Below are 27,723 nucleotides of genomic sequence, written 5' to 3'. Positions count from 1 at the left end.
GGTCTCCATGTATAGTTGAATATTGTGCATTACGAGTTACTGTCTTGGTGTATTATGGTTTTGTGAGTGAGGGGCAGTACTGGGATTTGAACTTAGAGCTTCACCCTTGATAGGGAGGCATGGTACTGCTGAGTTGTATAGCACCACGCATTTTCCACACTGGTTATTTCTGTGCATGCATGGCAGTACTGGGAGAACTCAGGGCCTAGGGCTTCCTCTTACCTTTTTTGCCCAAGGTTGGTACTTCACCAACCTTCACCACACCTCTACTTCAGGCTTTTAAGTGTCTCATAGACTTTCTTGTCCCTGCTGGCTTCCTTCCAACCACAACCCTCAGATCTCAACCACCTCAGTGCCCAGCAAGTTGCTGCTTCTGGGTGTAAGGTCTTGTTTCCTGCTGAAACAGGCCTGGACCTCGTTCTGCCTATTGTAGGCTTCCTGTCGTAGCTGGGATGACAGGTGTGCCCTGCTCTTGTGGAGAAAGGGTTATCATGAGTTTTTGCCCCAGTTGGCCTCAAATGATGATCCTCCCAATCTCAACCTCTTAAGTAGCTAGGATTATGGACGTCAGCCACCTGTGCCCAGCCTAGTTCATTATGATTTTTATAACAAGAAGGCTTGTTTTGATCAAAATAGGCTAGCATGGCATCCAGATTCAGCTCTCTATTGGAGCTGAATCCGTTGGTTGGTATCGTTTTTCTTTCCTCTCTGGCCTGTTTCTTAACTGTATTAAGTGTATTTGCTGGTTGCTGATCTTTGAGAGAGGAGTCCACCATGCAGTCACTGCCTTTTAATAAAAAGACTCCAAGATTCAAACCCTCAAAATACGGCTTCGCCATATTCACACTCTACAGCAGTGTGTCTTAGTGGTAGAGTCTTTACCTAGCAGGTGCAAGGCTCTGGATTCCAGCCCCAGCACTGAAGAGGAAAAATCGTATGTTCATCTTTGTTTAGAAAATTATTTTATTAATGAGAGTATTTCAATTAACAAATGATGGTAGCATTTTTGGAAAAATAAGAATTTTGTTAGAATTAAGTCAAGAAATCTTGACTCTATCCTACCTCTACCTTAGCCACCTGTATGATCCTAGCTCATTTAGACTTCTCTGGCATTTATTTTGGCTAAGGGAAATCAACTCAGTGCCGTGTGAATGCTAACACATACTCTGCCACTGAGTTCTTCAGACTCTGGCTATCTATTAAATGAGAACATAGAAGGTTGAAGACTGGAAAGTGGGTATTAGAACCACACCCCCAATCTGACCTTAAATTTTATGAGGATAGCATTGGCGGAAATAATAAGCAAATTATATTTGTAAGTAATGAGTGTTATCATGTCACCAAGTTTTACCAACCTCCAGATAACACAGAATCTGGGTAGGATTACTAACCATCTGCTGGAGGAAAGAGCCTTCCCTATGACTCACTGGGTCCTATGTGACTTAACATTGTTATTCTGAAGTTACTGAAGATAAACACACACCTGCCAGGCCAGGGATGATCCCCTTCTTTCTTGTGCCCATGGAAAGGGTCAACTTCTGGCAGGGTACTGGTGCCTCACACCTGCCATCCTAACAAGTGAGGAGGGTGAGATCTGAGGATTGAGATTCAAAGCCAGTCAGGACAGGAAAAGTCTCTGAGACTTATCTCCAATCATCCACCAGGAAAAAAAAAAGCCAGAGGTGGAGGTATGGCTCAAGTGGTAGAGCACCAACCTTGAGTGGAAAAAGCCTTGGAAGAGTAAGGCTCTGAGTTCAAGCCCTAGTACTGGACATGAAAAAAAAAAAGCTGCACTTATGATGTCCTACCTTACCTCCACCAGAGCTCTTTGCATCTGCTTGGACTGATTTCCATACCATGCCCCATGCATTATTGGTTTTCCTGCTTTGCAAATGAGGAACCTGTGCTCTTTGTAGGACAAAGCTAAGGGAGAGCTCACTGGTTTGAATTCAGACTCCAGAACACACACAAAAAAGAGGAAAGAAGGAAGGGAGAAAAGGAAAATTAAAAAATAACCTTGGGGGGCTGGGAGTTTGGCCTAGTGGTAGAGTGCTTGCCTAGCATGCACAAAGACCCAGGTTCGATTCCTCAGTACCACATACATAGAAAAAGCTGGAAGTGGTGCTGAGGCTCAAGTGGTAGAGCTCTAGCCTTGAGAAAGTCCAAGGACAGTGCTCAGGCCCTGAGCTCAAACTCAAGACTGGCAAAAAAAAAAAAAAAAAAAAAAAAACCCAAAACCAAACAAACAAAAACCTTGGGCCAGGAGTTTGGCCTAGTGGTAGAATGCTTGCCTAGCATGCATGAAGACCTAGGTTTAATTCCTTGGTACCACATACATAGAAAAAAAGCCAGAAGTGGTGCCGAGGCAAGTGGTAGAGCTCTAGTTTTGAGAAAGTCCCAGGCCAGGGCTCAGGCCCTGAGCTCAAACCCAGGACTGGCAAGTAATAATAATAATATCACAGAAGTGTCTGCCTAGGTTGGTTTCATACTGTGACCCTCTGATCTCAGCTTCCTGAGTATCTGGGATGATAGGAGTGAGCTATCAGCAACCCGCTTAGTCATCTTTTCCTGCTCTGGAAAGAATTGCATGTTCTGGCTTGAGTCACCCACAATGCCACACTCATGGTAATTAGTTGAGAGGTGGATTTGACGTTTATTTCCTGGAAAAAGCTCTATTCCTCCTTTGGGAGGCAGTTTGGTAGTAGAAAATATTTGCTCTCCAGAATCAGATAAACCGCTTACCAAGGCCCACTGGTTTAAGCAAGTTCCTCAGTTCTTGAGTTCTCATCTGAGAAGTTTAACCTATCTCAAAGAGCTAGTGTGAGAATTAGTCTGTTTCCTACCCCATTCACCCTCTTCAGAAGGGAGGTGAGGGCTTCTTGGGGGGGGGGGGTAGGAGCCTACAGGCCAGGAGTTAAGGGAGCCAGCAGTTAGAATGCCTGGCTTTGTGAAACTGGTATTCCTCATCTGTAACATGGTACAATGACATGTCGTGCAGGGTTTCAGAGTTGTGTGTGTGCACATGTGTGTACTAGGGTTTAGTGGGGTTTGAACTCAGGGCCTGGATGCTGTCATTTAGGTGTTATTTGTTTTCATTTAAAGCTGGTCCTCTACTGCTTGAGTCATGCCTCCACTTCTGGCTTTTGGCTAGCTAACTGTAGACAAGAGTCTCTCACACTTCCCTGCGGTGGGGCTGGCATTGAACAGCAGTTCTCAGATCTCAGCCTGGCAACCACAGGTACCCGGGGAGTGAATGAAATCACCAGCTGTAAATCTGAGTGTGTCTGTAGGTGAGAGCCAGGATGGAAGAAGATGGGGGGCGGGGTGGGGGAGGCAGGAAGGCGGTCCCGCCCTCTCCCTCCCGTGGTCCAGGGCGGTCTAGAACCCGCTGTGGAACCCCCGTGGATTGCTAGAACTCTTGGGATTGCGGGAGGCCCGTGCCACCCCTTCCTGGGAGGAAAACCAGCCATGCCTGGAAGGGGGGAGGGGGAGGGGGAGAGGCGGAGGGACGGGGGGGGGGTCCCCCATTGCTTGGAGTACAATCTTGCCTGGAAGTCATCTCGGGGTACTCCACACAGCCTCAGTGCACCCCCCAAAACACCAGTACGCGGGGATGCCGGGAACCCCAGCGCCCCCGCCCCACCCCCACCGCGCAGGGGCCCCGCCTCGCCGCGGGCCCTGCCCCCCCTCCCCACCCCGGCCTCCCACGTGACTTCCTGAAAAAATAAAACCACCCAAGGCGCCGCCCCTTCCCGCGCTCAGTTTCGGTTCTGGGGCCGGCGGCGGTCGAGTCCCGTGCGCCCCGTCCGCCCCGTCCGCGTCGCCCCAGCCCCACGGGAAGCCATGGCCGAGCTGTTCCCGCTGGCCGAGGAGCTGTCGTGCTCCATCTGCTTGGAGCCCTTCAAGGAGCCGGTGACCACCCCGTGCGGCCACAACTTCTGCCGCTCGTGCCTGGACGAGACGTGGTCGGTCCCGGGCACGCCGATCCGCTGCCCGCAGTGCCGCTCCGACTTCCAGGCGCGCCCGCAGCTGCAGAAGAACACGGTGCTGTGCTTCGTGGTGGAGCAGTTCCTGCAGGCCGAGCAGGGCCGCGCCCCCGCCGCCGCCGACTGGACGCCGCCCGCCCGCGCCCCGCCGCCCAGCCCCGCCGGCCAGGTGGCCTGCGACCACTGCCTGAAGGAGGTGGCCGTGAAAACCTGCCTGGTGTGCATGGCCTCCTTCTGCCAGGAGCACCTGCGGCCGCACCTCGACAGCCCCGCCTTCCAGGATCACCCCCTGCAGCCGCCGGTTCGAGACCTCCTGCGACGCAAATGTCCCCAGCACAACCGCCTGCGGGAGCTCTTCTGCCCCGAGCACGGCGAGTGCATCTGTCACATCTGCCTAGTGGAGCACAAGACCTGCTCCCCCGCGCCCCTGAGCCAGGCCAGTGCCGACCTGGAGGTAGGGCGGGGCCGGCTGCCGGGGGTGGGGTGGGAGAGGGTGGGAGGGCCCGCAGAAGGGCCGAGTGGGGTCCTCTGGGCTCGGGCTCCACGCCGCGGGGGAGGGGGCGGTACCTCGGCCACACCGTGAGGTTTCCGGGGAGCCTGAGACAGACCCAGTTGCCTGGGTTGCAGGCCATATTGGGGCTGGTGGGACACAACCCCCCCTCCCCACTTCGCAGAGGAGACCACGGAAGCCACAGGCAGGGCTGTGTGTCTGCCCCATCCCCCAAGCCTGTGCTGTTCAGCACAGTGTTGAAGATCAAAGAGGAACCCTGAGGTCACCTCTGCTCCCCCAGTTACAGCCCAGGGGACCCTTACCTCTCTGCGTGATTAGTTTCGTTTCCCAGTCTCAGGCAGCTGAGGTGGAGAAGTGAACTCAGCACAGTGAATGCTGTAAGTGGTGTGTTTAGTAAGTGCTTTTGACTCAAATTTTGTCACTTCTGGTCTCCCCATGGGCCAGACTCCAATTCAGCTCTCTATATGGAGCCCTGAGCACAGGATGGTCTCTGAGGCCTGAGGGCTTGGAGAGGTGTAGTGGGGTAGGGAGGATGATCAGAGCCCCAGGGATACCCGGATGTGATTCACAGGGTCACACAACACTATTGCACCATAGTGACCTTTGCCCCTGAGTGGGACTTTGAGCAGGTTTTGGCCCCTTACCCAGGAGGGGGAGGGATAAAATGAGGGTGCTACAACTCTGAGATCTGCCATGTTCTTAATGGCTTAGGGTATCCCTCTATGGACCTAAAGCAGAGGATGAGAGGACCTGACCAACCTTTTGTTCTCTCAGTGTAAGCTCAAAGGTAGGGCCTGATTTCATGGCACTCTGTCCTGGTGTGGTTAGTGGAGACAAGCCTGGGCCATGTTGGTGAGGTTGGCAGTAGTGCCAGGACCAGGACACAGGCCTTACTCTGTCCTGCCCGGGCCACAGTCCTCACCTGGCCTTGTCACCTCTCTGGATCTGAGCTGTGCTCCTGAAGACTTTTGCCCTGAGTCTCAAGGCACGCCCTTCAAGTTAACCCATGTGGCACAAGTGATTTGGTTATAGATCCCTCAGTCTCCACCTCTTCCAGGAAAGAAATTTACCTGGCTTTGGGGGCCAAGAGCCCTGTTTTTCCCCAATACAGCTCTGTGGCTTAGGATATGACCCAGCAGATCTGTGAGCCTCATCTTTTGCCAAGTGGAATTAATAGGATCCCTCTCTCCTCCCTCCGTCCATCTAAGGGTAGCTGGAAGGCTCTGGGGAGATAAGCCTTGTGGGAAGTGCAGCTTAGGCAGGATCTAGTGGCAAAGGGTAAGGCTCCCGAGATCTGGTACGAAGATCTGGGTTTCAATCCTGACTTGCCTTCTCAGCTGGGAAGCGGTGAAAAGTGAACTCAGAAGATTATTGGGGTGGTGGGGGTGGGGAGGATGAAGCAGTCTGTAAAAACACATTTCGTGTGGATGGACAATTCATTTCTAGTAGAGCCAGGCCTAGCAGCCTGGTTCTGAAAGAGAAGCACTTTTAGAAACTCTTATCCACAGAGGCAAAAGCAGGCGGGCAGCAAGAGCCTTCCTAGCCTGGCTAGAACCAGTTCCTAGGTGGAATCCCACCCAACATTGCTCATTCTAAACATGCTCAGCTTTTTTTGTACCTGTCCTGGGGCTTGAACTCAGGGCCTAGGTGTATGTTGTCTCTGAGCTTTTGTGCTCAAGGCTACATGCTTAGCTTAGCTTTTCAATTCTTGTAGCAAGATTCCTTCATCAAGCCAACTCCCACGAGTCACCTTTCAGCCTGGCTTACTGCTGTTGCTACTTCTCTGCCCTGCTGGGCAGTGCTCCAATGGTGATCATCAGACTCAGGACTCTGTAGCCTCCTACATGGTGCATCCAAGTCCTTGGCCTGTGACAATCCTAATGTATTTTCAAGTGGCCCTTGATTTGGGTGGGAGTTGGGGGAGCTCTTTGTGGATATGAAGGCCCCTAGTCTGCTTTTCAGTCTTAAGTTGTATGGGTCTTTATCCATGAAGAGTAGACTATCATTTAATTAATGGGAGATAACATGTTTCAAAATGTAGGGCTCCAGGTATACTGCTAAGAGCAGCTAGCTCATGGAAACCCAGCAGTTACTGGTGGCTTTCCTGTCTCTTCCAGTTCTACCAGGCCAGATCTGTCTACCTGTCTTTGTTTGGCCTTTGGTCCCAAAGTATCTGAGCCAGAGGTGGAGTTAGTGACTTGGTCTTTCTGGTTGAGTTTATATGGCCTTGATGTTTGCTTCCAATCTTAACATGAGATTGTTACTGATTCAAGGTCAGATTCAGCCCAGAGTCTATAGTAGAGAGAAGTAGGAAAGTGAAGGGGAGAGCCACAGAAGGCTGGTAATTTCCCTTAAAAATTACCAGCGTGAGCCAGGCACGGTGGCTCACACCTGTAATCCTACCTACTCAGGAGGCCAACAGGGGCACTAGAAAACGGGAAGTGGGACTTGGCTCAAGGATAGGGCTCAGGGACAGTGCCTAAGCAGAGTTCAAGCCCCATGACCCACAAAAAACAAACAAACAACAACAAAAAACAAGCATGCTTAGTTTGGTCATGTCTATAATTTTTTTTTTCTTTTTTTTCTTTGCCAGTCCTGGGCTTGAGCTCAGGGCCTGAGCAATGTCCTTGGACTTTCTCAAGGCTAGAGCTCTACCACTTGAGCCTCAGCACCACTTCCAGCTTTTTTCTATGTATGTGGTACCAAGGAATCGAACCCGGGTCTTCATGCATGCTAGGCAAGCACTTTAACCACTAGGCCAAACTCCTGGCCCTATATTTTTTTTTTTTGGCCAATCACAGGGTGCTGTCCCTGAGCTCTTTTGTTCAAGGCTAACACTCCATCATTTTTTTTTTGCAAGTCCTGGGGCTTAAACTCAGGACCTGAACACTGTCCTTGGGCTTTCCTCAAGGCTAGCAGTCTACCACTTGAGCCACAGCACCACTTCCAGGTCTTTCTATGTATGTGGTACCAAGGATTCAAACCTGGGTCTTTTGTGCGTGCTAGGCAAGCACTCTTACCACTAGGCCAAACTCCCAGACAACACTCTGCCATTTTGAACCACAGTTCCACTTCCTGTTTTCTGGTGGTTATTTAGAGATGAATCTCACAGACTTTACTGTCTGGGCTGGTTTTGAACTGTGATCCTCAGATCTCAGCTTCCTGCGTAGCTAGGATTACAGGTGTAACCCACCAGTGCCTGGCCATGTTTGTAATTTTAATACCAGAACCATAAATAGGCTAATTAATGACAATGTGATTTTTAGATAAGTGACCTAATTTTTCTGTGTTTCAGTGTCATTATCTGTAAAGGTCCATAGTGTCTGTGTGTGTGTGTGTGTGTGTGTGTGTGTGTGTGTGTGTGCGTGTGTGCGTGCGTGTGCGTGTGTGTGTGTGTTTGCTTCTCACTCTTACTTGGCTCTTTTGCTCAAGGCTGGCACTCTACCACTTGCACTATACCTCCACTTCTGGCTCCTTAGTGGTTAATTAACAATAAGAGACTCTTGGATTTGTCTGCTTTAGTCTGGCTTTGAATTGTGATCCTTAGATCTCAGCCTCCTGAAGTAGCTGGGATTACAGACATGAACCATTGTTTCTTGGCCAACAAACAGTCTTGTTCCTGCTTTGAAAAGGTAGTATTTGTTGCTCACTGGAACAATACGTATAATTACACATATTGTCATGGTGGTTAGTATGGTGGTGGTAGCTGTTTCTTCCCATGTCTGTGCCTAGCATTTCACCTAAGCAGGTGCAAAAGACACTCAGGTATTGAGGTAAAAACATGGAGGAATACTATGAGGCTATTGTCTTCATGCACATAACCATGTCTTTCTTCATACCTTTGTTTGTAGGTGAGGCTAGGAGGCAAGGAATTTGAAGTAGTTTAGCTTACTTTTAGCAATTGAAGGGCTTTGCATCTGGCCTGTAGCCCTGTGACTGGCTGGTTCATCTTTTTGTCAGTCCTGAGATGCAGCATGGACTGTGGATTTTGTCCCTCCACCTTCCTGAGGCCGGCAGAATTTCCTGCAGCTTCCCCCCCAGGCTTGTTTTTTGTTGTTGTTGTTTTTTTCTTCTGGTTCCTCTTATTCGGGGTCCTCTGCTTTGATAGATTTTTTGGTGTCTTTTTGATGTGTGTGTCTCTTCTCCCAAGGCTGGTACTTGAGTCACAGCTCCACTGCCTGCCGTTTTGCTGGTTACTTAGTGATGGGAGTCTCACTGACATTTCTATCTGGACTGGCTTCAAACTATAATCCTCAGATTTCAGCCACCTGGGTGGCTAGGATTATAGGCATGAGTCATGGGTGCTCAGTCGCTTTTTAACATCGTTTGGCAGTTTTCTTCCTTGATATTTTGCCTGCTTTGGGGATGGTTTGCAGTGGTAGGTTTGTGGTAGATGTGCCTGAATGACAGCAGCTGTTACCGCGTCTGTGGCCGCGCAGCACAGCCACTTGTTGCCACCCTTGGCACAGTTTCATCAGCTGTTGAGTGAGTCCTAGTGAAGAAATCTCCAGTTATAGAAGGTGGCATTTCATCTGACCTTACAAAGACCAGGCAGGGTGCTGAATCCACATCTTATTTCATTGATCCCATGGCGAGCCCTACAGGTGGGAACAGCCCTATGTAATTCACGCCCAAGAAAACTGAGGCAGGAGTCAGTTGGAAATTGGGGCTTGGAACTTTCTGTATCCATGTCCCAATGTCTTTTCTACCCTGTCCTCCTTTAGAGATGCAGGGGATAAGTACATATGATAGGCTCTAAGAAGCTCTAGGAAGCCAGGTGTTGGTGACCCACGGCTGTAACCCTAGCCACTCCGGAGGCTGAGATCTGAGGATCCTGGTTTGAAGCCAGTTCATGCAGACAAACTTTAGAGACTCTTATCTAAAGTTAGCCCATAAAAAAAAAGCTAGAAGCAGAGCTGTGCCTCAAGTGGTAGGGTGTCATCCTTGAGCAAAATAGATAAGAGCATCCTGGCCTTAAGTTCAAGCACCACCACTGTCAAAAAGAGAGAAAGAGATAGAGACAGCCAAAGAAGTTCCAAGCTGGCAGAATATGGGATCACAGCAGCACCAAAATCAGTACACAGTGTGACTCCTGATTGGGGGTAGGGGCAGAAGGGGGTTCTCTTAACCCTTGTTTATTTCCTCTACAGAATAAACTGAGACATAAACTAACCATCATGTACAGTCACCTCAATGGGGCATCCAAAGCGCTGGAGGATGTGAAAGTCAGGCAACAGGGTGTGCGGGTGAGTACCCCATTTGCTACCCCAGGTACGGTTCCCTTCAACCTCTGTGTGGAAGACATGTCTTAGAACATGAGTGCTGGGTACACTCATTGGGTCTGATTTAAATGTCATCCTGGCAAAGCATGCAAAGAAGCCACGTACCCAAGCAAGATTCTTTATAAACCCAAGTTGAAAATGGGCAAGCCTGGGGGTGTAACTCAAGTCTCCAGTTCAGACTTCAGTCCCTCCAGAATCCAAAACTCAACACAACCACCATTTGTAACAGCTTAGGGAGCTGTTACAAATTAAGACTAAAATGTATTAACATAGAGCCCATATGGTAGCCATAATAGCTGTAACCCCAGCTATTAAGGGTGGTAGAGAGAGAAAGACTGGGAGTTTGAGGCCAGTCTATACAAAGTTATTGAGGCTCTAGATAAAAATAAAAACAGAACGCAAAAGCGAAAGGGTTGCGGGTGTGGCTCAAGTGGTAGGACACCTGCCAAGAATGCCTTGGGTTCAAACCTCAGTACTGAGGAAAAGAAGAGGTAGAAACATAGAAAAGTCATTATAATATGAAATGGGAGAAAAATAGGAAACCAAAGTACATACTGCTGGAGTCATACCTCTTTATGAAAAGGAAGTGCCGGGTGGGATGGCTCACGCCTGTAATCCTAGCTACTCAGGAGGCTGAGATCTGAGGATTGTGGTTCCAAGCCAGCCTGGCCACTGAAGTCCATGAGACTCATCTCTAATTAACCACTAGAAAACGGGAAGTGGTGTTGTTGCTCAAAGTGGGGTAGGGTGGTAGCCTTGAGCTAAAGAGCCCAGAGTCCAAGCTCCTTAACCCACCAAAAAAAGAAAAAATAAATCTACCTATCTATCTATATACGTAGATGTATATCTATGTTGATATATATATATATATATATATATATAAAGGAAGCATAGTTGTTTCTTATGTCTGCAGTAATAAATTGACATGGACTATGAATAGTTTACAATAGAAAAAAATTTAACAGTTGTGGAGGCCAAAACTCCCACATCAAGGTCTTATTAGCAAGTCCTCACTGTCTCCAAAGTCTCTAGGGAGAGTTCTTCCTCGCCTCTTCTTGTCCTACAGCTTAGGAATCACAGGCTTCGGTCTGCACTGCTCCAATTTGCCTGATCTCTGCTTGGCTCCCCCTTCTCCCTCTGTGCCTTCTCCTCCCTCGCAGATTAGGGACCCATATCACAGGGCTGTACACCAACCCCACACCAGTCAACCCTGGATCTCCAGGCCCTTAGTTATTTATATCTCCAGATATCCTTATTCTAACCAAGGTCATGCTCTCAGGCTCTGGAATGTGGCCTATCTTTGGTGAGCCAGCTTGACTATGGCAGGAAGCAGGAAAGAACACTACAGGAGGAATTGCACAACAGTCACTGATATATAAGGGATTTTTATTTTATTTTATTTTGTACTGATACTAAGGCTTGAACCGAGGGCCTAGGACTCAAGGGTGTTCCTTAGTTTTTGTTTTTTTTTTTTTCCTCAAGGCTATTACTTTACCGCTTGAGTCATAGCTCTAATTCTGGCTTTTTTTTTTGCTGGTTAATTGGAGGAAACAAACAAAACCTCACAGAGAGACTGGTGCCAGTGGCTCATGCCTGTAATCCTGGCTACTCAGGAGGCTGAGATCTAAGGATGAAGATTCAAAGCCAGCCCGGGCATGAAAGGCTGTGAGAAAACTGGAAGTGGTTCAAAGTGGTAGAGCACTAGTCTGGAGCTGAAGAGCCCGGGGTCAGTGCCCAGGCCCAGAGTTCAAGCCCCACGACTGAGCAACAGACAAACAAAATAAACCTCAAAGACTCTTGCCCAGGCTGGATTTGAACATGAGTCCTCAGATCTTAGCCTCCTGAGTGGCTAGGATTACAGGTGTGAGCCAGCAGTGCCTGGCGGGACCCTTTCTTCTTACTGTCCTCTTATTCTACAAGGTTACAACCTTATGTCTTTGGTTGAAGCTAGGTATATTGGAAAACCCCATGCCTGGTAGATGAGAACCAGCCACAAGAGCAGAAAGTAGCAGAAGACCAAAAGAGGTGCACAAAGTTAGAGGCTTCTAGATAGCAGAAGGTCTTGGCAGCAACAGAAGTAAGAGGATTCTGCATACCAGAGGCAGGAGGAAAAGGTTTATCCATAACCTAGACCTAGCTGAGCCTTGCCCAAGTGAAGTGAACCTGGCTTAACTTCAAAGAGTGAACAGTCCATCATCATTTCTGAAATAATGTGAGCATCAGTGACCAGCACATTAGCTGACTGACTTAATGACTTTGTCTTCTAGAAGGTATGCAGGGTCACCTGCTGGGCTGTTATGGGATTCCTCCCTGGGTCATCATCACTTTGTTGTAGTCTTTAGAAAGAGGAATGGAGAGGCCACAAAGAACTCCAAGCAACTTCCTTTTAAGCACATGACATGGGTTGAACTTGTTACAGGACCATGCCCATTAGAAGAAGTTAGGTCACCAGGCCAAACCTTGTAGCAGGGGAGTCTGGGAAATGTAGTCCAGGCCACGAGGTGCCCTCAAGGAACTTGAGGGTGCTCTCATACAAAGGGAAAAAGGAAAGAATGAACACTGAGGATGCTGGTGGTCACATTACAGGTGGCTAAGTAAAGGGTTAGCTGAAAAAAAGAAAAAGAATGGGCCGGGAGTTTGGCCTAGTGGTAGAGTGCTTGCCTAGCATGCACAAAGACCTGGGTTCGATTCCTCGGTACCACATACGTAGCAAAAAGCCAGAAGTGGTGCTGCAGCTCAAGTGGTAGAGCTCTAGCCTTGAGAAAATCCAGGGACAGTGCTCAGGCCCTGCGTACAAGCCCAGGACTGGCAAAAAAAAAAAAAGAGAGAGAGAGAGAAAAGCCCAAGAACAGTGCTTAGGCCCTGAGCTCAAGCCCAGGACTGGCAAAAAAAAAAAAAAAAAAAAAAGAAGAAGTAGCTGAAGCCAGGTGCCAGTGGCTGGCTCACATCTATAATCCTAGCTACTTTAGAGGCTGAGATATGAAGATGGTGGTTTGAAGTCAGCCTGGGGGAAAAAGTCCGTGAACTCTTATTTCCAATTCAAAAGCAAAAAGCCGAAAGTGGGGCTGTGGCTCATTTAGTAGAGTGCTAACCTTGGTTAAAATGCCAAGGGAGAGGGGCTGGGAGTTTGGCCTAGTGGTAGAGTGCTTGCCTAGCATGCACGAAGACCTAGGTTTGATTCCTCAGTACCACATACATAGAAAAAAAGCCAGAAGTGGTGCTGAGGCTCAAGTGGTAGAGCTCTAGCCTTGAGAAATCCCAAGGACAGTGCTCAGGCCCTGAACTCAAGCCTAGGACTGGCAAAAAAAAAAAAAAAAAAAAAAAAGCAAAGAAAAGAAAGTAAAGAAAGAAAGAAAATGCCAAGGGAAAATGGAAGGCCCTGAATTCAAGTGCGTACTTACACATACGTACACACGTGTGCACACACACACACACACACACACACACACATAAATTCCTTAGCAGTAAACACCAATTTCTTTTTCCAAGCTGCCACTACTGCTGCTGCTGCTTCTCCTTCTTTTTTGGTCAGTTATGGGTCTTGAACTCTGAACCTGAGCCTTGAGCTCTTCAGCTCAAGACCAATGCCCTATCCGTTGAGCCACAGTGCTACTTTTGGTTTTCTGGTGGTTAATTGGAGATAAAAGTCTCATGGACTTTGGCGCCCCAGCTGGCTTTGAATCGTGATCCTCAGATCTGAGCCTTCCGGGTAGCTAGGATTACAGGCATGAGCCACTGCACCTGACACTAAGCTTCTTTTTTTTTCCAGTCCTGTGGCTTGAACTCAGGGCCTGAGCACTGTCTTTAGGCTCTCTCTCTCTCTCTCTTTTTTTTTTCCCTCTAAGCTAGTAGTCTGTCCCTTGAGACACAGCACTTTTTTCAGCTTTTTTCTATGTACGTGGTACATAGAATCAAACCCAGGTCTTTGTGCATGCTAGGCAAGCACTTTACCACTAGGCCAAATTCCCAGCCCCCTCTAAGCTTCTTTTAAGTCCATCATTCTACAAGTTGCTCTTCTCTATGGAGATTTGTATCCAGGCATGGTTTTCATTTATTAAATTTTATGACTACTGAATTCCATCAGGAGAGTTTGTGGCATGTTTTGTTTTATTTTGTTTTTGTTTTTGAAATGCTCTCCCTATATTGCCCAGTCTGGCTTCCAAATTCCTGGGTTCAAGTCAAGTGAGCCTGGTGTCTCAGGCTCTTGATTATTGAGGACTACCTGAATGCAGCACTGTCTGTCTTGGGTTTGCTGTTAGAAATAATGCTGCTTGTGTACATTCGTGTGTGTGTCTCTAGGGCAGGTGTGCAAAATTCTCTAGAGAACATCCATAGGATTCCAGTTGTTGGGTTGTGGGGTATGGAAACCCGCACACAGACTAGGCATTGCCAAATGAATCAGGCACCCTCCCACAGAAGGCTCCCACTGCACTCACACGTGGGGCAGCAGCCACAGCACACCCACCCTTCTGATGGAAGCCTTCCCACTTCCGCCCTCCTAGGACCTTGCAAACAGGAAAGTGGAGCAGCTGAGACAAGAATACCTGGAAATGAAGGCGCTCATTGACTCTGTGGAGGCCAGCTCCATACGCAAGATAAAGGAAGAAGAGATGAGGGTCAGCACCAAGTATGAAAACATTTACCAGATCCTGCTCAAGAAGAAGAGTGAGATCCAGAGCCTAAAGGCGGACATCGAGCAAAGCCTGGCCAAGGGGGATGAGTATGAGTTTCTGGAGGTGGGTCATGGTGGAGAAACTGCTGAATGTCCAGCATCACAATTATTTTTTTTTTTTGGCTAGGCCTAGAGCTTGAACTCAGGGCTTAGGCACTCTCCTTGGGCATTCTCAAAGCTAGCACCTTACCCCTTGAGCCACAGCACCACTTCTAGCTTTTTTCTATGTATGTGGTACTAAGGAATCAAACCCGCGTCTTTGTGCATGCTAGGCAAGCACTCTACCACTAGGCCAAACTGGTACTGGGACTTGAACTCAAATTATACAGGCCTCCACATTCTCTTCCTCTCCTCTCCCATGTGGCCTCTGGAAAGCGCCGTCCCCTGCCCTTTCTGCCCTCATGCCCCTTATCATGGCCTTCAAGGTCTGTGGTGCCAACCTGACATTGACTCGCGGGCTTATGTCTCACCAACAGCCCCAGGTTGTGCTCTATGCCGAGCACAGCTAGGCTCTCCTCTCCCCAGATACAGTGGGTACTGTATGAATGGAGCCTTGTTTTCAGAGCCAGCAGCAGGATCCTGACCATTGGCCAGCCACCCTCATGACACCCCTGTTGGCACTCGAGGGCACGTGCATCTGTACCATGGGTGGAAGTCTTTCTGCGGTGCTTGTCTCACCCTGGCCCTCCTCTTCACCAGAGGCACTCGAACCCCTGGCAGCTTTGGTCCTGTGGTTTAAACAGGGTGGTTAAACTTAGTTAGCGCCTGTGGGCACAGGGTGGTGAGGACCGAGCCCAGGCCTGCCTTCACCTCTGGGCTTGTTCCAGAAAGCGGCAAAACTGCAGGGAGTCTCATCAAAGCCAGTCTATGTCCCCAAATTGGAGCTGGATCATGAGCTCCTGAAGAAGGTCTACCAAAATACCCTGGACCTCAAGAACGAGCTGAAGCGGGCCATCAGGCAGCCTTTTGAGAAGAAGTCTGAGCAACCATCCAACTCAGGTAACAGCCATTTCTGAAACTGAGTGGGTCTTCTCATTGCATTAGGCTGGAGGCAGAGGGCGCAGAGCTTGTGGGTAGCTTCTCCCCAGCAGAGAGATCTCTGCTGCATCCTGTTATCAGGATGCTCTCCAAAATGGTGTGTGTGAATATGTGCATGTATGAGTGTGCTGGTACTTGAACTCAGGGCCTCACAATCTCATTTGGCCTTCTCACTCAAGGCTGGTACTCTGCCACTGTGCTATATGTCCACTTCAGGATTGTGTGTATGTGTGTTTTAGTTCTGGGGCTTGAACTCAAGACCTGGGTGCTGTTCCTGAGCCTTTTTTTTTTCTTTGCCAGTCCTGGGGCTTGAACTCAAGGCCTAGGCACTGCCCTTGGGCTTTCTCAAGGCTACCACTCTACCATTTGAGCCATAGCACCACTTCTGGCTTTTTCTGAGTATGTGATATGGAGGAATTAAACCCAGGGCTTCCTGCATGGTAGGCAAGCACTCTACCACTAGGCCACGCTCCTGGTCCCTCCCTGAGCCTTTTTTAAAATCAAGGCTAGCTTGAGCTACAATATCATTCCCAGCTTCCAACTTTCCTGCCTGCCTGGCTTTGAACCCTGATCCTCAGATCTCAGCCTTCTCAGTAGCTAAGGTTACAGTCATGAACCACTGGCACTTGGCCACTTGAAGATATTTTTTTGTTTGTTCTTTTTTGTTTGTTTGTTTGTTTGTCGGTCATGGGGCTTAAACTGTGGTCCTGGGCATTGTCCTTGAGCTCTTCAACTCCAGGTTACCACTCTACCCCGTGAGCCACAACACCACTTCCTGTTTTCTGGTAATTAATTGGAGATAAGAGTCTCCGGACATGTTAGTGCCCAGGCTGGCTTTGAACCTCAATCCTCAGATTTCAGGGTTTTGCCACGTTGAGTGCTGGTGGACTATACCTTGAATCCTATCACTTAGGAGGCTGAGATCCGAGGATCATAGTTTGAAGCCAGCCTAGGTAAGAAAGTCTGTGAAACCAGAAAACTGGAAGTAGAACTGGGGCTCAAAGCAGTATAGCAGTATTAAGAAAAACAGCTTAGGAATAGTGCTCAGGTTCAGAATTCAAGCCCCGTGACTGACAAAAAAAAAAAAAAAGTAAAAATTAAATTAAAAAATTCTTGCCTTAAACCATGATCCTTAGATCACAGCTTCCCGAGTCACTGAGATTACCAGTGTGAGCCAGTATACCCCACTCTCAAGTACATTTTAAGTAGCGAGGAGAGGGCTTATTTTCTTTTAAGCCTTTGTTTCTATCTCTTGCAAATGATGCGAAGTGTTAGTCAATGCAAATGACTGTCAGTGAAAACATTTTCCCCCTTCTATCCGCCACATGGCAAAGCCAGCTTCTGAGTCAATGGAAAAGAGCCATGTATAGTGGATTATTGTTGTCATTGTTTTTTTGGTCACAGCTGAGTCAGGAGACTGTGGCACAGAATCTGCAAGCAAACCCTCACGTCCTGTGAAGAAGACCCCACGTAAGTGGCCACCTCACGTCCCCTCCCCCCCATGGCAACTGGTGTGGTTGTGATTGGCCATCACTTTGAGGGAGACCTCACAGGGGTTGAACAGGTGCAGGGCACCTCCGCTCACCACAAGGATCTGGATCTCTCTGGAGAAGTCTGGTGTAGACCTCATGGAGCTCCACAGGAGCAGAGAGGGGCACTCGTCCAGCATTCTGGGTGAGAGGCCGTCTGGAAAAGCAGATCACCAAGGCTGACGTGTGGTAGAGTCTCTCCTCAGCTGAACTGGAGCCCTGGTGTGGAGGGGCTGAAAGGAGGCCATGCCTCTCACGGGTTTCAGCAGCTTGTCTGACCTATAATGGTGCCTGTCCTCCACCCCAATTCCTTGTTGCCTCCCCCCATCTCCCACTGAGCCAGTTTTTTCCACTTCATGAAAAATGAATACCACCCACGCACAGCTTATTGGTTTACTCATGAATGGAGTTCGATATTCATGCATTTCTCCATCTCCCAACTCCCACCCTGCTGCCCTGCAAGTATCAATGTTTTCTTTTGCTGGGCATGATCTTCAGAGTTGGGTTGGAAAATGGCCCTCAGGGGGCTGGGAATGTGACTTAGTGGTAGAGGGCTTGCCTAGTGTGCACAGAGTCCTGGGTTCAATTCATCAATACCACATGAACAGAGAAAGCCAGAAGTGATATGGTGGCTCAAGTGGTACAACACTAGCCTTGAGCAAAAGAAGTTCAGGGACAGTGCCCAGGTCCAGAGTTCAAGCCCCAGGACTGGCAAAAAAGAAAGAAAAGAAGAAGAAAAATGGTCCACAGTTTCCCCAACTGTCCACATTTTAGCAGTAAATGATATTAAGACCACAGGATGATGATGATATGATGGTGGTGATGGCAGCGGTGGTGGTGGTGGTGGTGGTGATGGTGGTGATGGTGGTGATGGTGGTGTGTGTGTTTAGATTCCTGTGGGCAGTGGTTGTGAGAATGCTTTCCAAGCTATAGATCCACCATGATGTAGATTCACCCTGATTGCGAGGAAGACTCTTCTATTTAGCACAGTGACACCCTGAAAAATTTTTAACACTGTGTTAGTTAAACTCAGGGTCCTGTATGTTGAAAGTGGCCCCAAATAAATCAGCTGGGGTCAGGGAAGAAGTGAGGGCGAATGAGTCAACATACAGGAGGCTCCTAAGAAATGAGCAGTGAGGGGCCTTGGTCCCAGGTGCTGGGCCCTTGGAAGTGAGCAGAGGTGAGGAGAAGGGTGCTGGTGAGCTCCTGCAAGAAGTGGTACTATGCCACATGGGGCTGAGGAGAAGTAAATGCCACCAGCAGAAACAGAGCTTATCTATAACGGGCTTGAACTCAGAGGGCAGATGCTATCCCTTAGCTTTCTACTCAAGGCTAACATTCTAACACTGAAGTCACAGCTCCACTTTTGGCTTTGTAGTAAGAGATTTTCCTGCTTGGGCTAGCTTTGAACCTGAGATTCTCAGATCTCAGCCTCCTGAGTAGGTAGGATTACAGGGATGAACCACCAGTGCCAACTCGATTACTGTTTCTGGAGCTTAGATTGGCCTTAGACTTGAAATCTTTCTGCCTCAACCACCTGAATTCTGTGGTTACGGGTGTGTGTCATTCTTCCTAGCTCACTGTGTAGGGAGATATCTAAATACCTGTATTCCTATAAATAATGTTTTTTTTGGCAGAGTGGTAGAGTTTGCATTCAACACCTTGTGCTTGCTAGGCTGGCTGGCATTCTGTCACTTGAGCCATGCCTCCAGCCTTGCATTTTACTGGTTATTTTGGATATAGAGTCTAGAGCACTTTTTTTTTTTAACCTTGCCTGGCTTCAAATAGATTCATCTAGATTTGTTTCTCTCTTTTTTTTCTTTCTTTGTGGGTTTTTTTTTTTCTTTTGTGGGTCATGGGGCTTGAACTCTGGGACTGGGTGCTGTCCCTGAGCTCTTCTCTCAAAGCTACTGCCCTACCCCTGGGCCTGGGCATTGTCACTGAGCTCAAGGCTACCGTCTTACCCCTGGACAAATCAAACGTGGATCTTCATGCAAGCTAGGCAATCACTCTACCACTAGGCTAAACTCCCTGCCCTCCTTCAATTTTTTGAATGAAAGTATCCTAGTTTTTTTTTTTTTTGGTCTAAGGCAGGGACTTGAACTTAGTGCATGACACTTTGCTTATTGTCTAGTACTCTGCCAACTGAGCTACACCTCCAATCTCCATCCTGGCTTTATTTGCATGAGTCAAGTTCATTGAAATGAATATGATTGCAATCTTTTAAAAGTCACATGGTACACTTAAAAATATAATCCTGAAAACTTTCTTTTTCAGAAGAAAAGAAGCCCAAGAAAACGTGTAAGTTGTGTATTTATGCGTCTTTTTGTACTTGAGACTTGTCTGAGCCTAGAACTAACAGCTGGCAGCCGTCTTGTCTTGTCTTAGGACTGGGTTCTCTCAAGACAGGCAGGCCTGAGCTTCTATGTGTATGAGATAATAAAAGAGCCATAGCCTGATCTAGACTAACCCTGGTAGCCCTGGCTGTGTGTGTTTATGGTAGTGGCTTTTGGTGATCAGCTTGGAAAGAAAGAGAGGCCATTTCCATCCCTCTATGTCATATCACCAACTCGTGTTTCTCCTCTTCATTCTAGCCTCTGCCCCTCCCTCAAATGTCCAGTTACCCAGCTTTGAAGCTTCTAGACAGTCAGTGGATTCAAAACCAGCTGTCTCAGATGGTAAGCTATTGTACTCTAGAGACACTTGAGTGTTCACTCTGAGTTTGTCCTGAATTATACTTTCTGTTTTCTCTCACAATTGCAGCCAAAACCAGCCCTGCACAGCCAAGTTCCATGTCTGTCAAGGACAAGATACTAAACAGCTTCCTAATCAAGTCCAGAACTGAGCTGCAGGCTTGTGAGTAGCCTGGCTCTGGATGGATGGATGGATGGATGGGTGGATGGGTGGATGAATGGATAGATGACTGGGTGGGTGGGTATGTAGGTGGATGGATGGATGGATGACTGGGTGGGTAGGTGGATGGATGGATGATGGTGTAGATGGGAAGATGGATGAATAGAGGGGTAGTAGGGTGGATGAATGGATGACTGGACAGGTGGGTGGCTGGCTGGCTGGCTAGATGATGAGGTAGATGGGTAGCAGGGTGAATGAATGGATGACTGGGTGGGTGGGTGGGTGGGTGTGGAGGTGGGTGGATGGGTGGATGGATGGATGGATGGATGGGTGGCAAGGTGGATGGTAGGGCAGTTTAAATGGTAGATGGGTAGATGGATGTCGAGGTGGTGGATAGATGGATAGAGCAAATGAAATATATAGATATCAGTTAGAGAAAGGCCTAAAAGTAACAGTAATTTGCCTCCTTGTAATCAATTCCTTGGGGCGATGCCTTTTCAGATTCTTCTAGAATTATCCTGGACTACAACACTGCCCACAACAAGGTGGTATTGACAGAGAACTATACCACAGCATCCGTAGCCGATGTGCCTCAGAACTACCGGCTGCATCCCCAGAGGTTCACCTACTGCTCTCAGGTTCTGGGCCTGCACTGCTACAAGAAGGGGATTCACTACTGGGAGGTGGAGCTGGGCAGGAACAACTTCTGTGGGGTAGGCGTCTGCTACGGCAGCATGAATCGGCAGGGCCCCGAGAGCCGGCTTGGCCGCAATGACAAGTCCTGGTGCATAGAGTGGTTCAACAACAAGATCTCCTCCTGGCACAATAATGTGGAGAAAATGCTGCCCTCCACCAAGGCCACGCGGGTAGGCGTGCTTCTCAACTGTGACCACGGCTTTGTCATCTTCTTTGCCGTTCCCGACAAGATCTACCTGTTGTACAAATTCAAGGCAGACTTCACTGAAGCTCTGTATCCCGCCTTCTGGGTATTCTCTGCGGGCACTTCACTCTCCATCTGCTCCTCCAACTAGCCAGGCCCTAAGGCAGGCCATAGACTTGGGCTCCCTGCCTGAGGAGGACTCATGATTAGAAAATGGGCTGCAGTGAATTCTCGGAGAGCTCCCCTGGGTCCCCAGTGTTGGAAAGGGTGGGGAGAGCTGGGGAAAGTGGGAGCTGTGGTAAGAGGAGGATTTATTGGGGAAAGGGGTAGGGCGATTGTCTGGTGGGTGGGGAAGCAAGCCTACCTCCTGGTGCCCACTAGGGCAGGGCAACCTCTTCCCTCTCTTCTGGAAAATCTCCAGGCAGCTGGGCATCTGAGCAGAGCTTTGGAGAGTAAAGTCATTAATGTCCCCTTTCCTCCTGTACAAAATCCATGCCCACATTCTTTCTCAGGTGATGGGTAAACAGGTTTTTTTCTCTAGGATAGCTTTTAGATCTCGGAGTTTTGATTACTCTTTAGATTAAAAAAGAAAAAAAAAGCAGTTGGGTGCAGTGGCTCACGCCTGTAATCCTAGCTACTCAGGAGGCTGATATCTGAGAATCAAGGTTGAAAGCCAGCCCGGGCACAAAAGGACCTGAGACTCTTATCTTCAGTTAACCTCTAGAAAATGAGAAGGGGGGCTTGGCTCAAAGGTAGCCTTGAGCTGAAGAGCTCAGGGATAGTGCCCAGGCCAAGTTCAAGCCCCTTGGCCCACAAAAATAAAAAACAATGTAGCACCCGTGGCTCATGCCTATAATCCTGGCTTCTCAGGAGGCTGAGATCTGCGGATCAAGGTTTTGAAGCCAGCGCAGGCAGGAAAGTCATGTGTCTCTTACCTCCAATGAGCTACCAAAAATAAAAGGTCAGCAGTGATGCTGTAACCCAAGTGGGAGAGTAAAAAAGTTAAGGGACAGTGCCCAGACCTGCATTTCAGTTCTAGTGCTGGTAGTAATAATGAGGAGCTGGCTACTGGTGGCTCAGACCTGCAAATCCTAGCTACTCAGGAGGCTGAGAGCCAAGGATCATGCTTTAAAGCCAGCCTGGGCAGGAAAGTCCGTGAGACTCATGTCCAATTAACCACCAGAAAACTGGAAGTGGAGCTGTGTCTCAAAGTGATAGAGTGCTGGCCTTGAGCCACAAAGCTCAGGGACAGTAACCATGTCCTGAGTTCAAGCCCTATGACCAACAAAACATATACAAATGAAAAATTCCAGGGTCATTGGATTTCAGATCTTTTATTCTTTCAGTGCTAGCAACTGAGTCAAACTAAGCTTCTTTCCTTCCTTGAATTTCAATATTGCCCTCCCCTTGAATTTGTTCTTGTTGAAGCTTCAAATTATGGTCTGAATCAGCCCATGTTAAATTCGTGATTAGGTGAGTTAGGGTGACTCAAGTCTAGTTTGGATGAAAATGGCTTCCTCTTCTCAGTATCTTACTTAAGATACCTTGGCAGCTACTGCAGAGTCTTGCTGAAGGTATTTCTTCCTTTCCCATGTTCTAAACTGTGGGACAGCTGGGACCCTGGCCGGGGTAGCAGAACTGAGTGGTTTCGCTCGTACTGTAGTCCTTGCCTTAACACCCATACTGTCCTTGTGCCCTGCATTTTAGATAATGGACTGACTGAGGTTGGTTCCTATGGTTACCACACTCAAGCAGCCAGCCATGCTCTATCCTGGAAGACTGCTGTCATGCTGTGTGTGGCCACTGCAGGGACCATCCTAGGTCATCCACTTGGGTAACTTTGTATGGCTCAAAAGGCCATATTACAGACCCAGGGAGGACAGCACCATTCTTGCGGACCCCTGGTCCCTTCTGCTGTCTTTCTTTTTGGAACCAATTTTAAATGCCCACAGGGACCAGACTAGAGATCAGAAAGATCTCTAAGAATCAAGGAAAGAGTGAGCTGAAGAGGGGTGATGCTATTTTCCTTACAGTGTATCCTATAGTCCATTGAGGGGCAGGCGTGAACAGATTGCTGGAACCCTTTCTTGTTCCTTGATATCCTGCAGACATGTACATCAGTGTGAGAAATTTAGCCTCTTGTGGCACAAGTTCAGCTCTGGGCTTTCTCAAGGTGAGAACTCCTTCTGGTCAGGCTTCCACTGCAAAAAGAGGTTACCACTGGGAAAGTTAGACCCCAACCCTTCCTATGTGAGTTTTTGCTGATGTAACACACATCTCAGGCCTTGGGCTGGAATTCTAAGGCTTGGAGCACTTAGTATTCCTGACAGATGTGTGATCTGTGTCCTCTCCCCAAACAACTCGCAGTTGCTTGGGAGAGAAACCTTGGCAGGGAGGCCTGCATATCGTAGCAGAAACGTGGAGAAGTGCTTTGGTGAGGCTTCTCTGCTTTCGAAGATGTCCAAGAACAGTTTCATTGATCTTCTGAAACAAAAGCCTTGCCTGAAGCCCAGTCATCCTTGGGTAACAGCTGGGCTTAGAAAAGAAGAATGCCAAGCATTTCCTGTAGGACTCCTGTGAGGACTTTCTTTTGTAGCACTGAGGGCTCTTTGTTGGCAAGGAAGCATCTCAGGACTGGGAGGCACGTATCTTGTGTATGCCCTTCTGGGTAGAAGGTGCTTTGGCCTTGTAAATTGAGGAGTGCACCCTTGTTCTTTCTGTTGTATCACCTTGCAGGGATGCTGTACTTGTAGGGTTCTAAAGTGGATGAACCTTTGTATGCTTCCCTCTTCTCAGTTGGCAGAAATCTGGCAGAGGAGAAGGGAGAAGATGATGCCAATCCACCACTTAGCACTGCCTCATAGAGGAAAAGGCTCCTAATGTGTGAACAGGAACACTCTGATACGCTATAAAAGTATCAGAAAGTTCCAGAAACACTAAAATAAAATCCTGTTTTAGATGCAGGGACTAGAGACTGTCTCAGTCACTTAGATGTGACAAATCCAAGATCAAAGTCAAGTCTTGGTATTATTCAAGACAGCCTGGCTATCTGTGATTTAATTAACTCTGATCTATCATTAATACTGATACTTTAGCTTTTACATCATTTCTCCTCCCACTGTTGATTTTATTTAGTTCCAAGTGTTTGAACTATTATTTCTTCAGTTTATTGTTTTAGAGGTGATTCTTTAAGAAGATAATAAGGGGTGGGGTACTGGTGGCTCACATCTGTAATCCTAGCTATTCAGGATGTTGAGATCTGAGGATCCTGGTTTGAAGCCAGCCCATGCAGACAAATTCAAGAAACCTTTATCTCCAGTGAACTAGCAAAAAGCTAGAGTGGAGCTATGGCATGAGTGGTAGAGCTCTAGTCAAGCAGAAAAGCTAAATAAGAACATAAGGCCTAGCCAGGCATGGTGGCTCACACCTGTCATCCTAGCTACTCAGGAGGCTGAGATCTGAGGATGATCTTGGTTCAAAGCCAGCCCAGGCACTAAAAAGTATGTGAGACTCTTATCTCCAATCAACCACTAGAAAACCGAAAGTGGTGCTGTGGCTCCAATGGTAGGGTGATAGCCTTGAGCTGAAGAGCTCAGAGACTGTACCCAAGCCCAGAGTTCCAGCCCTACAACCAACAACAACAGAAAACGAAACAGAAAGCCTGGATTTTAAGTCCTAATACTGGCATGGCTGTGATCACACACATAAGGGTTGCCAGAAGGAGACAGCCTTGTGGTTCAGGAAAAAAAGAGTATTTGGGAGAGCCAAACTTCAGGAGAGTAGGGTGTATCGTGTGGCAGCGCGAGCTAATGACAAAGAGAAGGGTGAGAAGGAGATGTGGGTGGCCACAGCGGGTGTAGAAGTAACCTCAGAGCCTGGGGTCCTTTTTCTGACTCACAGTCAGGTGATTGTGGCTTTTGTGCAGATGATTTCAGGTAAGGCTACTTGCTGTCCTTCACAAAATGGAAGGAGAAGGCAAGGGTGTGGGGAGGGAAACTGTTGCCAGGTGTGGACCTAACAACACACATATAGGTGCACACACATGAACACACACAAGATAATAAGGCAAGGCTGGCTGATGCACCATAGAAGTTCAGGAGGCAGTAAAACAGCATTTGTGTTCTTCAATGAAACACTGCTAAAAGCTACTGTCCCAGGGTGTCTGAGAGCCCAGGCCCATCGGCTTTGAGGTCAGCTAAAGAGCAGCACCAACTCAAGAAACTTTGGTTAAAGAATTCACCAACCAGGAGGGTGCCTGTTTGCTTGGGCTTCGTTTCAGAAGCATGCCAGGGTGTGTTAAGGACAGATGAATTCACAGGAGGGTAACCAGGAAACAGTGATGAGAGCAGAGTCCTTGACTTCCTTCTTTCTACTGTTGTCATCTTTAATCATATGTATAATAAAACATTTTGAAAAAATAAATAAATAAAACCCAGCCTGACCAGCCACTGGTCTTGTTCAGTGGATTTTATCCTCATCTGGAGAGGAAGGAATGTAGAGGTATGAATTGGATGCTCCTGGATATTAAGGAATTTGGCTGGCCTTTGTCCTTCACTCCTGGAGGGAGGGGCTCTAGGTTCATGGAATTTCCTTAGTGGTTGGAATGTCTTCCTTGTTCAGAAGCCCCTTGTTATCATACCAGAGTTTAAGCCAAGAAATGATATAACTCCAGATGGGTGGTGGTCATGAGAAAGTCCAGTGATGTAATCGGGGGTGGGGTTTCTGGGCATCTGATCTCTGGGAGAGGGGACTACGGATTGAGTTCTGTGATTTGGTTGATCCTGCTTACATATGATTTCCCTCTCACATCTCTGGACATGGAGGCTCAGTGGAACTTCCTGGTTGGTGAGCATATGGCTCTGTTCACAGAGTGATATGTCCTGATTCCATGAGGACAGAGCAGAGAAGTTCTGCCTTTGAGACCTTCCCAAACCTTGCCCTGTATGTATCTTTATGTGTCCTTTATAATAAAATTATAATGATTAATATGCTCTCCTGTGCCTATGAATTCTAGTGAATGAGTGATGGAACATGAATGTCGGGATAATTTCCCTTGATTTGTAGCCAGTCAGGACAGATCACCTTGGGACCACCAGAATGGGGCTGAAGACTAAAGCAAGGACAGACCTGTTGGGGACTATCCCTTAGCCCATATTCCAAATAAAGAGATAAAGTGAAGGACAAAAAAGATTATCTAGGTGTGGTTGTTCACACCTGTAATCCTAGCTACTCAGGAAGTTCAGATCTGAGGATTACAGTTCAAAACCTTAAGCAAAAGCACTTGGGAATAGCACCCAGGCACTGAGTTCAAGTCGCATGACTAAAAGAAAAAAGTTGATTGCATACATGCACATGCACAGGAAGACAACAGGTCATTTCATCACCTGTCGTCTTTGGGGTACAGACTTGAGCTTTGGATTTAAATAAAGAATTAGGGCAGGAGGCAGAAGGTCTGCAAAGCGAACAGTCCCAAACTTTAAGGCAAAAACAAGACCAAAAAACCAGCCGATGACCCCGCTGTGCCTGGCTTTGCTCTTCTTGTCATTTCTGTGTTGGTATTTAACTACACCTAGCACTTTGCAGAGTGATTTAGGCTGAGAACAATATCATGAAAGCTCAGCCTCCTGTTTCCTGTCCAGTTGCTCTGTCTCCCCTGCTGGAGTGCCTAGCACCCGGCAACTGCAGGTCTAGTGACACGGACAACACCATCTTCCCATCTTAAACTGCCAAAACCCAGGCAATGCCCACCCATTCCATCCCAGGGTAAAGTCCTAACCACTCTGTAACTCATCCAGAAACAAAGACAGGGCGAATGGCCAACGGGGCCACGCCTGTTGAGATAAGGATACTGGGTCTCCATGATGCCATCTTGGCTACGTGGTGGATGGCAGGGAATTGAGTTTAACTAGTGCCATCTTGTCCTCCCAGGTGATGGGAGTGCCTGAATTACTAGAGGCAAGGGCGGGGACTTGGACAATAGGGGGTTATTGGACCTGCCAGTCTTGGATCTTGAGTTTGCATGCTTCCTGTTACCCTGCCTCCTGACCAGGACCCAATTTAGGCCCAGACTAGCACAAGCACTATTCCATCGTGCCCAGTGTTTCCTGGCTCTCCGGTCACCATGACATCCCACTGCAGCTCTCTATGGGAGTTGATCTGGTGTATTGGTATTGTTTTTCTGCTTTTTCTTTCCTCTTCTGCTCTCATGGCTCAGTTTCCTATGGTGTTACATGTATTTGAGGGACTACAGGTCTTCGGGACAGAAGTCCACCTGCTGTGACCAGATTTTTCATAAAGACTCCCAATGTGACCTCTTAAAATGTGGCTTCTCAGCCGGGCATGGTGGCTCACGCCTGTAATCCTAGCTACTCAGGAGGCTGAGATCTGAGGATCAAGGTTCAAAGCCAGCCCAGGCACAAAAGGACCTGAGACTCTTATCGCCAATTAACCTCTAGAAAATGGGACTTGGCTCAAGGGTAGAGTGGTAGCCTTGAACTGAAGAGCTCAGAGACAGTGCCCAGGCCCAGAGTTCAAGCCCCATGACTCCCCACACACAAAGAAGTGGCTTCTCATGACTGAGTTCCCATACGTACTGTGACTTGGGACTACCATAACTGTGCATCTCTTTCTCCCTATTTGCCTCCAATTCTCCCTGTTTAACCTCAAGCCAATGTCTGGACCTGGGAAAGTGGCTGAATTGCTACCTTCCCTGGCTTGCCCTTCACCATTTCTCTTTATTTGGCACATGAGGTGAATGAACAGCCAGACTTAACCTGGGACTCCTGGATTTGGGGCCTAAAAACCTGGTCTCAGGTTAAAAGGTAGGTCTTTGCTACCTGGAGCAAGCAAGGTGAATCTCTTGAGCCCTAGGACTCTAGAAGCCTGTCTGTTCAGACCAAATGATTGGTTAAAATCCTCTTGATGTGTTAAGTGCTGGCGGCTCATGCCTATAATCCTAGCTACTCAGAGGTT

The 27,723-nt window shown here is 48.0% G+C and overlaps 1 protein-coding gene across 1 annotated transcript; it reads left to right on the top strand.

The window, feature by feature from the left end:
• The first annotated feature begins 3,780 nt into the window (after positions 1-3,780).
• Positions 3,781-25,737, top strand: Trim25 (tripartite motif containing 25). The gene is made up of 9 exons (XM_090351074.1): positions 3,781-4,440; positions 9,648-9,743; positions 14,282-14,515; positions 15,279-15,450; positions 16,894-16,959; positions 19,296-19,319; positions 19,613-19,696; positions 19,782-19,874; positions 20,373-25,737. The coding sequence occupies exons 1-9, from the start codon at positions 3,844-3,846 to the stop codon at positions 20,900-20,902; spliced, it is 1,896 nt and encodes a 631-aa protein (XP_090207200.1). The 5' UTR covers positions 3,781-3,843; the 3' UTR covers positions 20,903-25,737.
• The last annotated feature ends 1,986 nt before the right edge of the window (positions 25,738-27,723 follow it).

This window comes from Megascapheus bottae, chromosome 17 (genome assembly GCF_031878675.1).
Source record: "Megascapheus bottae isolate mThoBot1 chromosome 17, mThoBot2.hap1, whole genome shotgun sequence".
In the NCBI taxonomy this organism is placed as follows: domain Eukaryota; kingdom Metazoa; phylum Chordata; class Mammalia; order Rodentia; family Geomyidae; genus Megascapheus; species Megascapheus bottae.
This window is presented reverse-complemented; position numbering and strand designations above follow the sequence as displayed.

What these genes read in the sequence shown, in the direction of transcription:
- Trim25 (XM_090351074.1), top strand. Translation starts at nt 3,844, where the DNA reads ATGGCCGAGCTGTTCCCGCTGGCCGAGGAGCTGTCGTGCTCCATCTGC. An exon ending in AGGCCAGTGCCGACCTGGAG is followed by an intron (nt 4,441 to 9,647) that starts GTAGGGCGGGGC and finishes TTTCCTCTACAG; the next exon opens with AATAAACTGAGACATAAACT. An exon ending in TCCTGTGAAGAAGACCCCAC is followed by an intron (nt 16,960 to 19,295) that starts GTAAGTGGCCAC and finishes TTTCTTTTTCAG; the next exon opens with AAGAAAAGAAGCCCAAGAAA.